Raw genomic sequence first — 16,581 nt, 5'->3', positions numbered from 1 at the left:
ATTGCCTTCAACTCATCAAAAAATGTTTGAATATCCTCTTTTAAATTTTATTCCAAATCAATTTTTTTACCATCTGCACCATACCTGCCCATAATTTTAAATGCATTATTTTCTCATATGGATTAAAACAAGAGTCATTACTCATTCTCACACTGCACTATTTTTACACAAAACAGCTAATGAAATTATTTTGAAACAAGAAACAGTATTTATTATCTTGTTCAAAATATTAAAAATGTTTCCCATAACACTTGGAAAAGGCAAAGTTTAAAGTTCCCATGATACTCAACATTGATTGCTTAATTGCCTATGGTTTCTTCTAATTCTAATAGCCATAATAAATATCACCTCAAATGTGTATGTCTATCATTTTCCATTCTGACTTTGTGTAATTCTTCACAGTGATATTTTTGAAGTCTAGAAACATATTATTCAACTGTTTCAGAGAATTCATGTTCAGTCTATCCTACTATAAATATACTCACTCTAGATATATGGGGATTTTGAAAGGGATTTCAGCCCCTTTTAGATTGAGGAAGAAGGGAGAGAGGCATTCACTGGTCATACTGCACTGAGTTAAGGTAGTTTGCAAGCTGCCATGTAGGTGCTAGTCTTAAAAAGTTGTTATGGCTATTTTTTTCATGTATTTTTTCCATTGTTCCTTAGAAGTTTTTTCCTTAGAAGACTTTATACTACATTTTTGATCCATCTTTCCTTGTCTTAGGATTACTTTCAGGGAGTCTCAATTTTCTTATTCTGTTCTTGTTTCTGCCAACAATTACTATAACACTTAGGAGTAGTGGCTGAATAGATGGTTCAGTGTAAAGTCTCTGCCTTGCAAGTTTGAAAACCTGAGTTTGGATCCCTAGAACCGGGGTGGTAAGCTGGATATAGCAGTGGGTATTTCTAGGTCCGTTACTGAAGAGTAGAGCCAGGTGGAATGCAGGGGCTCACTGGCCACCCAGGCGAGACAAAAAGGCAAGTTCCAGGTTTAATGAGAGATCCTGTCTCAGCAAATAAAGGGGGTGGGGAAAAATAGTGTAATAGTGTAATACCCAGGATCACCCTCCAGTTTACACAAGCATACACACACACACAAGAACACTCAAAAATACATGTACACACACACTGAGAGAGAAATGTACATAAACATTGTCACTCCTCAACACACAAACAAAAATATCATCTTATCATCCTAGTGATAACTCAAATTTGAAGTTAATTAACACGTTACCAATTAACTATCTTTGTGCAGCTGTCCTCCTTTCCTATAACACTCCATAAAGACTACTATACATTTTGAAGGCTACAGAAAATATTATAGCAGTTCTATAATATCAAGTTTTCTTCAAAAAATTAGGTAGGTGCTCCATAAGTGCCTTAAATTGAATGGGCTCTAAAAATATGTACATAGAATTTCTGATGGAAAAAGGAAGAGGGCGTAGTTCTATCTTAAGTTGCTACATCAGTTATTTATGCTCCCGTCCACTTTAATAATATCAGTTAATTTCGAACTGCTCACTAAGCAATCCTAAAAGAAGTACAGGTGACATGACTTAAACTCAAGTTTCAGATAAAAATGAAAGTTTTGGTGAGAATTGTGTGGCAATATATAATCTAAAATCTACCCAAACTAAAGTGTGCTTGTTTGAAAATCAATTAGCTATACTGTTATTTTTTGATAAGCAGTATACAGTTTTTGCCAGGATAAATGTTTCTCAAGGTTTTCTCAAAATCTTTCAGTCGCTAAAGTTTCTTATATGTTCCAAACAAATCACCCAGCTGCGGAGGTTCTCAATTGATCTTCAGAGCTCTTGATTTATTCTCATTTAATACTCAACAATTACTTCAAACAAAACACTGAAAGATTTATGAAACTATTTGCTTAAAGAGGATCTATTTTCTGTGATATTTCACGCTCAGTATAGTTTTACAAGTGTACCACGTTGTAGTAGTCAAAAGAATTTTCTGTGGACATTTTAAAATATGGTACAGACAGTAAAGGTGCTTGCAGCCAATCCTGGCAATATGAGATCACACATCATAACTTACATGAGAATGACTTCTTCAAGTTGTCCTCCTACTGCATACACTCACCATCCACTTTGCCACACAAATGAACCTAAATTTAAAAAAAAAAAAGTGTAAACAGCACATGGAGTAGTCTCATTCCTGTCGAAGAAGAGCTCTTAAACTAGAATAAAAAAAGAAAAAAAAAAAAAGGAAAGAAACGTAAAAAAGAAGAAAAGCCATCCGCTCAAGCCCCACCCAATACGGCCCCTAAGATAACGAAGTAGGTGACATACTATTCGAAGCTTTATGAATTTCACCCAGCTACCAATAACACACATCAATTACACATGGCGCAGTCTCATCTCTGTCAAAGAGCTTTTAAACTGGAAAATAAAGAATAAAAGAAAGAAAGAAAAGAAAAAAAATAAACAAAAACCAGCCACCCAAGGCGCCCAAGGTGCCCTAAAATATCGAGATAGATGAGATAAGATTTGAAGCTTTCTGAACTTCACCAGCTACCGTAATACACATCCTTTTTGTCAGCAAGCTGTTTCCGGTCCCTCCCCCATTTCTTTTTCTGTTTTACATTTTACCTGAGGCCTTGTGGTGAGCCCGCCGCTTCTCACTTCTCCGGTTTGTCACCCCTTCTCCAGTTTCTTCCGGTTGACGCTGAGCCTAACGGTCGTCTGGTCGTCCTGAAGTCCTAGTGGTAGTTCCTTGCGGTTGACTGTGTGCCTAACGGCCTTCCGGAAGTCGGAAGTCCTAGTGGTTAGTGATTTCCTCAGAAAAAAAAAAAAAAAAAACCTTCGAAATGTCGTCCCAAAAGAGCTACTCAGATGCGGTGGAGAAGTCTGCTTCTGCGAATAAAAGCCTGCTCCGCTGCTTGGGTGAGACTGCTGGTGCCTTAGCGGACACAGAGACAGTTTCTGATACAAAAACCAATGGTCCAGAAACGAGTCCGACACCAAGCAGCAATGTTGCGGGCTCTGGAGTTAACAGTGTTTCCAGCCCTCAAGGTACTGACCTCACAAGATTCTGGAAACGGTGTGACCAGGGTGGTTACCGATAATGACAAAGAGGATGACGAGCACGGTGATGACGATGACGATCAGCCATCCAGACATGGAGGACTCTGACAGTACTATCAGCAGTGGGGAAAGCTCCTCCAGCCAGCAAGAGTTGGAGGAAGGTGAGGTTGTGGGATGCCTATTTTACCCCAATGAGCTGGAGCCAGGTGAGGTTGTGGTTGAGGAGGGAATGCAAAGCCAGTTCTGTCACGTCCACTATGAGTTGGAGCCTGGCGAGGTTGTGGATGAGGAGGCAGTGCAACGCCAGGTCTATCACCGCCAGTATGATTTGGAGCCTGGTGAGGTTTTGCATGAGAAGGCAGTGCGAAGCCAGTTTTTCCACCACCAAAACCGTGAGTTGGAGCCTGGTGAAGTTGTGGATGAGAATACAGGGTCTGAAATGTGTGGACAGTCCAGCGAGTCCAGCGAGTCCAGTGAGTCCAGTGACTCCAGCGAGTCCAGTGAGTCCAGTGACTCCAGTGAGTCCAGTGAGTCCAGTAAGGACAACAGTGAGCAATATGATATTGAAGAAGACAGTTCAATAGATGATTGGATGGCTTTAGAGACATCTCCTCTTCCGAGACCTCGATGGAAAGTCCTTAATGCCCTTCGTGATAGGCAGCTGGGTTCAAGTGCCCGCTTTGTGTATGAGGCCTGTGGGGCAAGAGTATTTGTGCAGCGTTTCTTGCAACAATATATTTTTGAAGGCCATTCTGCGTGTGTGAACACTGTTCATTTTAACCAACATGGCACCCTGCTGGCTAGTGGCAGTAATGACCTAAAAGTGATCCTGTGGGACTGGCTTCATCAGCGACAAGTATGGAACTTTCATAGTGGCTTCAAAAATAATGTCCTACAGGTTGCATTTCTTCCTAATTGTAGCGATGCCATTTTGGCCATGTGTGGCCGTGATGGACAGGTGCGCATTGCACACCTCGCTGCTATACCAGGCACCCGGATGACTAAGTGTTTGGTGAAGCATGATGGAGCATCTCATAGATTGGCTTTAGAGCCAGACTCCCCTTTTAGTTTCTTAACATCAAGTGAAGATGCAGTTGTTTTCAGTATTGACCTCAGACAAGTACGCCCAGCTTGGAAGACGGTGGTAACTAAAGAAGATGGTAAGAAAGTGGGACTGTATACAATCTTTGTGAATCCTTCCAACTTCCACCAATTTGCTGTAGGTGGGCAAGATCAGTTTGTGAGAATTTATGACCGGAGGAAAATTCATGAGAATGTGAACAATGGAGTTCTCAAAAAATTCTGTCCTCATCACCTCATAAACACTAATTATCCAGCATACATCACCTCTCTAATGTATAGCTATGATGGCTCAGAGGTCCTGGTTAGCTACAATGATGAAGATATTTACATTTTCAACTCTTCTGATAGTGACAGAGCTGAGTATGTTAAGAGATATAAAGGACACAGAAATAATGCCACAGTGAAAGGTGTAAATTTCTATGGCCCCAGAAGTGAATTTGTGATGAGTGGTAGTGATTGTGGGCACATCTTCATCTGGGAAAAGTCATCCAGCCAGATTGTTCAGTTCTTGGATGCAGATAAAGGAGGAATAATAAACTGTATTGATCCCCATCCTTACCTACCTATGCTGGCATCCAGTGGCCTAGACCACGAGGTCAAGATCTGGGCACCTATAGCTGGATCTTCCACAAATCTTACTGGATTAAAGAAAATGGTTAAAATTAATAAAGTGAAACAAGATAATTTTAACTTACACCACCCTTCCCCGTTTGACAACCACATGCTCTGGTTCCTCATGAGTCAACTGACAGGCAAATAACCAGCACAATTGGAGAGATATTAGAATTGAAGTTAGAGGAGCAGATTTCAATGACTATTCCAGTACCTCTGAGGAGGAAGAAAACCAAAACCAATATGATCAACGGTATCAGACATCCTAATTGACATCCAGAGGCACCACCTGAAGCAGGATACCACTTTAGTACATGGGACTCTGAAAAATCAGCTTGAGAAGTATGTTTTTGTTTGTCTTCTGGTTGCAGTGTTTTAGAATAAGAGTATTTCTATTTCCTCTCCTCCTTTACCTCTATTTCTATTACATTGTTTTGCTATATCTTGATACCCTTATAATATTACATGATAATTGTAGTATAATCGGCTTCCTTTATTCTCTCACAGTTAACTAAGGAATTGCCTGAATTGGGTGAAAAATTAGTAGTTTTGTAAGATCTTATTTCTGCTACAAACATTGTTAGAATTTTTAAAAATTTTCATCAATTTAATTCTGAATATTAAAGTTTTTGTTTAAAAATCTTAAGAAATGTTTGTGCTCTAAAATAAGTAAAATAAAAGAAACCGGTGGTTGCTTTCTTTCTTTTTTCCTGTGAGCCTTGGTCATTCACATACCACATGCTTTCTTGGCCTTTTCCACTAAAATTAAAGAAGAATTATATACTGGCTTATTCACATTTCTGAACCTGAATAATAATTATGGAATTATTTAAGCACATTAAAGCTAGAGAGAAATTAAATTTAATTACTAAGTTTTTAATCAGTCATTTCAATGTTTTTGAAATGTCATGTTTGAAAATACTACCTTCCAAAAGTCCTCCTGGGTTAATATTTTCTATAAGTGTCTCGCCAATTTTAATAATTCCTTTATTTTGAAACTATAACAACTGCAATAGCAGATGAATTGTGCTTTTATAAACAATTTGATCTAAAACTAATAAAAGAATGCCTGTCAGTAGCTAGGGATGTGTATGGGTCAGTGGGCTAAGAGGACTGATTCCGCTTTCCAAAGAACTTGGGTTCAAGTGAGTCCCATCACCAACATGGTTGTTCACAGGGGGCTGTAAATCCATTTCCAGAGGATACAACAATCTCTTCTGCCCTCCAATGCTATTAGGCATACAGATAATACACAGACACACATGCAGACAAAAATAAAAATAAAAAATTTTAAAGAAATGAAGATGCATTTAGGCATCTATGCAGTGTTTAAAACTGAAGTATAGTTTAGAAAAGGTTAAACTGCTTTTAAATTATTTTTAGTTTTTTAATGTAAATTTGGGATAGTGAGTGACAAAATTCTACTTAATACTCCTTTTCCATTTTGAATATGTTATTAGGGTAAGGGAATGCAGAAAATCAACTTCCTGTGGATTTCAACTAGTCAAAACAGGTCCCTCTTTGCAGACAGTTGTTTAAAAGAAGGATGCCATTGAACATCCTGACAATGTCTATCCTCTATAACACTTCCTGAAATGGATATTATGTCTCCTCCCATGGGAGCATGTAGAAACACTTTCATAATAAGAAAGACTTACAGAATACAAGTTTGTCTTGACCAAATTTCACTGTACACTGAGATTCAGAGTTAGGGATAAGCTCCTGGGGACCTAGAAGCCTAAAGAGGACCCTACATATTGGTTGTCAATAAAGGGTTAACAAAGATCACAGGAAAAACTTGCCTTTAGAAAACAGTAAGTCTGAACTTCGCAGTGTGGCTAGAAATATGTTATAGGGTCTGGGGAAATGTCTGAGTGGGTAAAGCTTAAAGTTCACATACCTAAAACCTATATAACGCTTGATGGACATGAGAGGATACCTCTGTATTCCTGAGTAAGAGAGGCAGAGACAAAATCTTTTGAGCGAGCTAGCTAGCCAGAACTAGTGTAAATACTAATTCCTGGGTTTAGCAAGAGAATCTGTGTCACCATATAAAGTGGAGTTCTGTTGACATTGCCTGATAGCAACTTTGGTCTTTTACATGTAAGTGCCTGCAGGTATACTCTCACACACATACACATATGTCATATATATATATATATATATATATATATATATATATATATATATATAAATGAGAGGGCATAAAGAGATGGTGTGGGAGGTGCTTCTGTCTATGTGCTGCTTTTATTAGTTAATGAATAAAAAAACTGGCCTGGCCTATATCATGGGAGAAGGAAGTCAGAATAAGAAGGAGCCATGGAGCCGCAACTGGATACAGACGCTGGGAACTTTACCCGGTAAACCACAGTCATGTGGTGATATATAGATTAATAGAAATGGATTAAATTAATATGTAAGAGTTAGGCAATAAGAAGCTAGAGCTAATGGGTCAAGCAGAGATTTAAATATTTGTGGTTTCTGTGTGGTTATTTTAGGGCTAAACTAGCCAGGTGGCTGGGAAGAACAAGAGTCTCTCTCCTCCCTACAAATTGGTGTGCCAACATGGTGGACTAAATCCATGTAAAACCTGAGCGGGCTTGGAATGGAATTCTAGACACACACATACACAAAAAAAACAAAGTTTAACCTTATTTTTTTTCCAGCTGGTGACTTGCCACAACTCCTTTAAGAAAGGTTTTACTGATTCAGCGGTAGCAGGAAAAAAGCTGCATCATTTTGAAATGCCAGCTTTCTTGGCTATGCTGCCAGTGTGACCTCTGGCTCTTTTAGGTGACTGAACATTTGAATGCAGTTTGTGAGCAACATGCTATTGCTTGCTTGGAGGCAACATGGACCGGCTGTATGCCTAGAGATGAGGCACTGTGCATGTCTCTTGGAGGCAGTGAGGAGCTCTCCCATGCTGGACAGGGCTCAGCAAGTAGGAAGTTCACATTTCCACTAGCAATTGCACAGCTTAAGTTTTTAAGAAGCACTTAGCATTTTAAGAAGCACTCCTGGACAGTAAAGAATTACAGATACACAATAGGACAGATTCAGACATAAAAGACCTCTAAATAAGATACAGTGATTTTTTTGTTTTTGTTTTTGTTTTTGTTTTTGTTTTTTTAATGTGTGTAGGCTTGGGACTGAGAAGAAAAAGAGTATAGAGAGTAATAAAAATGAAGTAAATGGTTTATTAAAGAAAACAAATTCGTTAATGAGACAGAGTGCAGAGATAAAAGGAATAAAGAAAAATAAGCCATGTAAAGATGGAATATATACAGAAAGTCTGGATTATATATACTATTGTGATTTCTTTACATTTTTTTCACTGTTAAGAAGCTAAGTACAGATAGATTTCATTATAAAGGCTGCTGAGTAAAACCAACGCAAAGGTATCTTGACTTTAAAAGTTGAGTCTAAGGATATGTTGCTTTGGAAAAGAGGTTTTTCTTTTGCTTCAACAGAGGATGAGAACCTGTGGAATCCTTGAAGACTAATGTTATTTGATGGAACAAGACCCCCTGAAAGGTCACCTTGAGCACCCCTCAAAAAAATTACTTCACCCAATAAACAACAGGAAACAGTTTGGAGAAAAATATGCCCATATCCCCAAATATTGTTTATAAATGTTGTTTATATTTAAAGAAGAGTATGATATAAAGATTTTCATGGGTATGGATCTTGATTTATTGATACAAATTTAAGGTCAATTTTGTTATATGTATATTTCTGCTCTTGATGAAGATGTTGTATTTGTGCGGCTCATTTAAAAATGTAATAGATAGTCATCTATAATAGCCAAGGTTGTAGTCATGTTAGTTAGGTTTTCTAGATATATAGAGTTATATTTCAGTTAGATAGGTATTCTTCAAATCTTTCAGAGCCCTTCAGAATATGGCCTTTAAAATGTTTTAATAACTTAGGACTTTTCATGGCAATAAGACACTTCTGCTCCTGACAGCACCAATTACTTCGAGAGGAAGATGGGCATTGAAGAGGCTCCTTATGGAGTTTGCTAGCCATTTGGGCAAGAAACTGCTCTTGCCTGGACTGCTTAACTGGAAATGCAGGACTCACAGAGAAGTGACTGCTGAACTTGCCTAAAGGTGTGATGGTCCTTCAGGGTTCCTGCTTCATAAAAGTCTGCTAGACATTCTGCAGGACACAGAAGAAAATGACTGACAAACTGCCAATATAGGTGGAACTATCTTTGAAATTTCTTGCTTCATGGAAAAGTCTGCTGGGTATTTTGTGTTTGTAGGCTGAAGATGGTACAGAAGAACTTTGGGTGACTATCCAGGTAGCAAGATGTCTCTGTCAATTCTAGAGTTTTGGAAGTAGCTTACAATGTACTTTCTGTTTACTTAGGTAATATTACATCCTTCTGGAGTCTTTGATGGAGTTGGAGAATAGACAGGAAGTAGATATAAATATTGTAACTGTAATTCTTGCTTGATAACTATTTTGTTATATATAATTTTAATATGTTAAATTTAAAGTCTTCCTTTTTGTTTAAACAGAAAAGGGGAAATGGTGTGGGAGGTACTTCTGTCTATGTGCTGCTTTCATTGGTTAATGAATAAAGAAACTGGTTTGACCTATAGCATGGGAGAAGGAAGGCAGAGTCAGAGTGAAGCCATGGAGCCACCAATGGAGACAGATGCTGGGAACTTTTCCTGGTAAGCCACAGCGACATGGAGATATACAGATTAATAGAAATGGGTTAAATTAATATGTAAGAGCTAGCGGATAAGAAGCTAGAACGAATGGTCCAAGCTGTGATTTAAATAATATGGTTTCTGTGTGATTATTCTGTGTCTAAGCTAGCCAGGTGGCCGGGAAGAACAAGTGCCTCTCTCCTTCCAACAAAGTCAAAAGAGTTATTAAATAGGACCCAGTTTAGAGCATCCCTTAAAAATGAATAGTATGCATGCTAGCAATATTACAGTTTCTGGTGACTGTTAAAATGATAAAAAAAAAAAACAAGACTAATTCTTCATTTTTTCCTTGATGTTTGTAGCAATGTCTCTCTCTCTAGAGAAATTTTACTCTGTTAAATTCTTTCAGGTTTCCCTGAATTGATCTAGGATTGTTTTGTCATGATAGGTATTTGACAGAAGAATTTAAAAGATAAAGAAGTAACTTAAAAAAAAACTATTTTCAGAAAGTAAGGGCAGACATGCCAGGCAGTCTAGTATGCACTTCATGTACATTGTTGCTCATATGTGAGCTTATTCCTGTTTGTGTTGAGTATTATTTGAGTCCGCAATGCCCTAGATCCCTTGCATATTTCATTTTATATGCTTCAGCTTTATGAAAAGGAGTGCCTTTTGCAGGGCACTTAGACCATCCCATATTGATCTAGGTTCATGGAGGCAATGTTCCAGATAATTCTCTTGGATCCTCAACTATATTTGTTCCCCAAATTTCACACCCATTGCTTCTTACATAATGTTTTTCTGATTTAAGTTTCTAATATATAAAGCAAGAGCAAAACAAAGCGAGAATGTTTTAAAACTTCTTAGCCAGGGCCTGGAGAGATGTCTCAGAACTTTGGAGCCCTTGTTGCTCTTGCAGAAGGTCTGGTAGCAATTCCCAGCAGCACATGGTGGCTCACAACTATAAATAACCACAGTTCCAGGGAATCTGATGCTTTATTCTCCCCTCTGTGGGCATATACTTAGATGTGGTATACATATATCACATATATACATGTAGGTAAAACATTAATACAAATAAAATGAAATAATTGAAAACATTTTGTGCTTAGCCAGCTCCTACAACTAAGTAAAGTTTGAAAACAATTGGAATTACCTTGCTGAATATGTCTCACCCACAATGTTTTTGCTAATCTGATTGAATCTGAGCTGTGCAACTTCCCCTTCCCTACAAACTTCTGGGATAAATTCCTAGGTTAGTGGTATTTTCATATTTGCCATTTGGTGGCATTAATTAGCTATAAAAGCAGAAGTTTAAATAAATATATGAATATTTATATATGAATATATATATATATATATATATACACACACACACACACACACACACACACACACAGTGTATTTGGTGGATAGATAGAGATATAATATATAATATTCAAATCTATTTCTTATCCTTAGAGGAAAACTAATAGTAAAACTGAGAAAATACATGGCACAACCCTGTTACACACTCCTTCATGTGTCAAAGTGGGAGAATACTGAGTTCAGTGCTTCTAGTATGGACTACATACTGCAATTAAGGAAAAGCTGAGTGTATACCAAGACCCTGGTACAAACAGAAAAAAAATGTACAGTTAGGATTTTATAGTAGGGGGGGTAGTAAGAACACTTGGATTTACAAGCATTAAAATTGGAATTCAGGTATGGAGGCATATGCCTTTAATCCCAGTGTTTGGGAGGCAGAGTTTGGCAGATCTCTGTAAATTCAAGACAAGCCTGGTCTACAGAGCGAATTCTAGGACAGCCAGAGCTACACAGAGAAATGCTGTCCTGAAAAAAATCAGAATTCAAACTTTTAGCACCTATCTGTACAGAAGTGGACACAACTGTGGGAAGTAGATTCCCTGGAGATTGTTAGCCAGCTGCAGCAAGTTTTAAGTTCAGTGAGAGAGCCTGTATCAAGGCAATGAATTGGAGATTAATAGAGGATGATATCTGGTTTCCTCTGACCTCCATGTATGCTTATATGTATAAACCACACAAAAAACTAAATAATAAATTATTTTAAAATTGTAAAGATAGAACAGTAGTTCCTAGAAATCTTACAAGATTTTTATTTTTGCACATTTTTATCCTGTTAATGTATAGAAAGGATATATGTACTAGAGTTAGGTCTTCTGTGAGACAGTGGGGAAATTTACTTCAATTTGATAAAGGAAAATCCAAACCACTGCTATCATAATTTTGAGTACATTATTTTGATTATAATTTAAAATATCTACAGTACAGATATTTGGAGGTTCTCGTGACTTTTATGCAATTCTATAATGATCTCCAAATTATGTGAAAATTTATTTGCATAAAGCTGTAACAGATGCCAAACTATACTTTTTAAAAAGACATCTTCAGTTTCTCAGTCCTCCTCCACCGTCAGCCACATTCAGAGAGCCCGGTTTGGTCCCCTGTTCCATCAGTTCCATTCCAACTGGACTTGGTGGTCTCCCCGTTAGATCTGTCCCACCGTCTCAATGGGTAAAAACGCACTCCTCACGGTCCTGACTTCCTTGCTCATGATCTCCCTCCTTTTGCTCCTCATCGGGACCCTTGGGAGCTCAGTCCGGTGCTCCTATGTGGGACTCTGTCATTTTCTCCATCCAATGCCAGCAACGGCAATGAATGTGAACTCTACAGCATGGACGGGTTCACTGTGAGCCTTAACCTTCACCTGGCGATGGATGGAGATAGAGACAGAGCCCCACATTGGAGCACCGGATTGAGCTCCCAAAGTTCTGATGAGGAGCAGAAGGAGAGAGATCATGAGAAAGAAAGTCAGAACCATGAAGGATGCGTTCACCCACTGAGACGGCAGGACAGAACTAATGGGAGACCACCAAGTCCACTTGGAATAAGACTGATGGAACATGCGACCAAATTGGACTCTCTGAAAGTGGCTGATGGTGGAGGCTGACCGAGGAGCCAAGGACAATGGCGATGGGCTTGGTCTCTACGACATGTACGGGCTCTGTGTGAGCCTTGTCAGTTTGGTTGCTCACCTTCCTGGACCTGGAGGGAGTTGGGAGGACCTTGGACTCAACATAGTGTAGAGAACCCTGATGGCTCTTTGGCCTGGAGAGGGAGGGAGTGGGGGTATGGGTGGAGGGGAGGGGGGGGGAAGGGGGGAGGAGGAGGGGAGGAGATGGCAATTTTTAATAAAAAATAAATAAACTGGAAAAAAAAGACATCTTCAGGTAACATTTTCTCAAATGTACAGGTGTAGAAAAGACTAGAGATTGAAAGAACAATGTATAGGCCAAAAATATTTGCAGAGTTCTGCTAGTCCAACAATAACAACAATGCTAATTCCATCCTACTATGAGCCAAAAGCACAATGCAGAGATCTCATAGACCTGTGTTCACTTCCTAACACATACTCTATCTGCTATAATTTTGAAAGTAAATGAGAGTAATTCAGTTTTCATATCCTGATAGACCATTTAGTAAATATGAATATATATTTCCTGGATCATTAACATTTAAAAATGGACAAGGCAAATTCTAGTGAAAGGCCTTTTGGCAATAGGAATTATATCCATTTGATCTCTTTCTTCTAGGAATTCATGCATATGCATATATCCATGCAAACATACACACTAAAATTTAGCAAACTAGTATCCTCAATTAAGTGAATATAAATATGTTTTAGGAAGACAGAGAAACATAATAGCATCAGCTTTCAAAGTCAGAATTAAAGAATTTTGTGAGGATCAACATACATATGTTAAATTTAAAAAAATAAAACTATATAGATGTTTGAATTTTATATTTAACCATAAAAACATGAGAATTGAGAACCTGTTATTCCAGAATTTTCTTCATATGATTTTCCATTAATTATAGCCCCCATTGCTGGAAAATTACTTTTCAGCTTCTCAGATTATTTATATTACTTTTCCCTTTTTTGAACTCCATATACATGAAACATTGTAGTGTGTTTTGTGTTTTCCTTAAACTTTGTTACTCTTATGCAGACATTATAAAGGCCAACTTTAGGTAAATTCAAAATGAAATTTCTTATTACCTTTTCCAATTTAATTTTATGTACTTGCAAGAGTTAATACCAAATCATGGCATTATCTTGCATGAGGAAATCTGCTGAGGAATATATATTGTTTTTGGCAGAAATTCATTGTAAAACAGAAACTTTTACAGCCATTCAATCTCAATAAAGCAATGTCCTACAGCCATTCAATCCCAATAAAACACACAGAGGCTTATATTAATTATAAACTGGTTGGCCTTTTAGCTCAGGCTTATTATTAACTATGTCTTACAACTTAAATTAACCCATAATTCTTATCTATGTGTAGCCATGTGGCCTGGTACCTTTTCTCGTTGCAACATTTTTATCTTGCTTCCTCTGTGTCTGGGTGACGACTGCAGACTGACCCTGTTTTCTTCCCAGAATTCTGCTAGTCTCATCTTCAAGCCTATACTTCTTGACTGCCTACAGACCAATCAGCATTTTATTAAACCAATACAAGTGACAAATCTTTACAGGGTATAAGAGCATTATCTCACATCATGTCCTCTCTTTTTCTTTTCAAAACAAGAACTCTGAATCTAATCTCCTTTGTTTAGCATTTTTTTCTGACTATTATCGGTAACAACTTGTAACCAACCATCTAAACAAAAACAAATATCCATAATCCATTTTTGGGGGAATGTGGATGTAGTTTTTTGGGCTACTTCCTGCTGATTGTGGGTGATAATAATCTTATGGGGACCCAAAGAAAATTTAAGATTATGATCAAGTCATGATTGGTGTATTTTTTGAGTCCAGATCATCTCAGCCAGCAGTCTTGATGCTGATCTGAATGTAGAACTCAGAGGAAACTGCAACAGATATTCTCTGAAACATTAGATCATCTGGGCCATCTGCTCCTATGGGAGATTTTTGAAGGGGTCTTCCTCAATCAAACCTGATTTTTCTTAAACCAGAATGAATCTGCTGCCACTCATTTCTTGTGGAAACAAAAGCAAAACCTATTTTTAAAGTAGCAAATCTTTTATCTTAAATGTTGAAGTCAAGACATTTTAAACATATATATTTTGGATTAATCCGGCAATATTTGTAATCAGATTTCTTTTAGCAGCTGTTGATCCTTCTCAGTAGTTCAACAATTCAAATACAACACAATAACATATGGTATTCAGATTCTTTGTATATTTTCCATGTTTCCACGACTTTACTATTTTTACTCTATTTCTTTTTTATTTTTAATTTTTGGGTTGCTCTGTGTATCTTTTGGCTGTACTAGAGCTCACTCTGTAGATCATGCTGGCCATGAACAAACAAGAGATCTGCCTGCCTCTGCCTCCCAAATGAAGGGATTGAAGCCATGTGCCACCTCAGTCAACTACTCTCTTTCCATTTTTTTAAGAATATCTCTATTATTTTTCTTTTCTCTCCCATATATTTGTAAACACACTGTAAACTGTTTAGAGTTTTTTTTTCATCAGAATGTGTCTTTACTGAATATCTCTCTTTTTTTTGACCACATGAGCCTTTAATTTGTTACCAGTATGGTTAGCATTAAAGCCACGTTTTTGGTGGTTGGATATGCTCTACTTATTGACATCCTCAAGATTCTAGCTTCATGGGGGAGGTACTGGCGGAGGAGCCACGTATTTTATCACAACTCAGTAGAATTTTCTGGGTCCATAAAAACTATTTAAGTGTTTTGTGGCAGAACCTCTTAAAAGAGCTGCGTGGTTTTTGCTGCTAATGCTGTCAAGAATTATCTCTTAAAGGAGCCACACCTCTTCTTGCCTCTATCAAATAAAGCCTACCAGAAAAAAAAGATAGTTGCCAATAAGCTGCACATGATTCTGTTCTTATTTGTCTAGAATCCTTTTTTTTTTAGCTTTCTTAGGCTTTATGTGGAAATTCTTGTCAAACATTTGGCACCATTAGTAAACAGAAGTTTCTCTCTTACCTAGTCCTGAAGCTATTCAGTCCCAACAAAACACACAGAGACTTATATTAATTATAAACTGGTTGTCCTATTAGCTCAGTCTTATCACTAACTAGCTTTTACAACTTAAATTCACCCATAATTCTTATCTATGTTTAGCCACGTGGCTTGGTACCATTTCTCAGTGCAGCATTATCATCTTGATTCCTCTCTGTCTGGGTGGAGACTGCAGACTAAGCTTTTCCTCTTCCCAGAATTCTTCAAGTCTGGTCTTCCAGCCTATACTTCCTGCCTGGCTACTGGTCAATCAGCATTTTAGTAAACCAATGAAAGTGCCAAATCATTATAGGGTACAAGAGCATTATTCCACATTTTCAAATAAATATGTAAAATCAAATTATGTAAGCCAGGCGTGGTGGCTAGAATAGTAATCCAAGCATTTGGGAAGTAGAGACAAGAGGTATCATGAGTTCAAGGCTATATTTGGCTACTGTGATAGGTTTGAATGAAAAATATTCCCCATAGATTGAACATTTGAACACTTGGTCCCCAGTTGGTGATGCTGTTTGGAGAGCTATAGAAGGGTGCAGTCTTGGTGGAAGTGAATCACTGGGGATGGGCTTTAAAATTTATGCCCTCACCCTACCTCCAATTGCTCTCCTTGATAGTGCTTTTGTTTGGAGACATGATCCCCTGCTTCCTGTTCTGCTATATGTTACCACGACTTTCTCTCACTTATGGACACTCCCTTTGAAGCTGTAAGCCATGTGACTTTTTCCTTTTGTAAGATGCTTTTGTTCCTGCTTTATCACAGCAACAGAAAAGTAATTAATACAGCTACATAATGAGTATGACTGAAGTCTAGGCTATAAGAAACACTGAATATTAAAAGAAGGATAGTAAGATGTCTCAGTGGATAAATATACTGCTTGTCCTGGTTACCTAAACTCAATCCCAGAAACTAACATAAGGTGAAAGGAGAAAACAGACTCCTCAAATTTGTCTTCTGACTTCAATTCATGTACTGTGACAACCCCACAATGCAAAATACACAATAATAAATAAAATAAAAAATTCAAAAACTAATGGAATGTTCTTAATGTTACACTTAATGCATATATGTTATATGTCTTATATTTTGTTATAATTTAACATGTAGTAAATAGCATAATGCTTACATCTGGTAATATATTTGTGTTCTCA

At 37.6% G+C, this 16,581-nt stretch overlaps 1 protein-coding gene across 1 annotated transcript; it reads left to right on the top strand.

Annotated features, from left to right (window-relative positions):
* Nucleotides 1-2,824: 2,824 nt before the first annotated feature.
* LOC119804237 (DDB1- and CUL4-associated factor 8-like) lies at nt 2,825-5,005 on the top strand. Its single transcript, XM_038315716.1, is given in 4 exon segments — nt 2,825-3,036; nt 3,038-3,122; nt 3,124-4,871; nt 4,873-5,005. Coding segments are annotated over 4 exon segments (2,178 nt in total).
* Nucleotides 5,006-16,581: the final 11,576 nt, after the last annotated feature.

Source organism: Arvicola amphibius, chromosome X (genome assembly GCF_903992535.2).
Source record: "Arvicola amphibius chromosome X, mArvAmp1.2, whole genome shotgun sequence".
Lineage (NCBI taxonomy): Eukaryota > Metazoa > Chordata > Mammalia > Rodentia > Cricetidae > Arvicola > Arvicola amphibius.
This window is presented reverse-complemented; position numbering and strand designations above follow the sequence as displayed.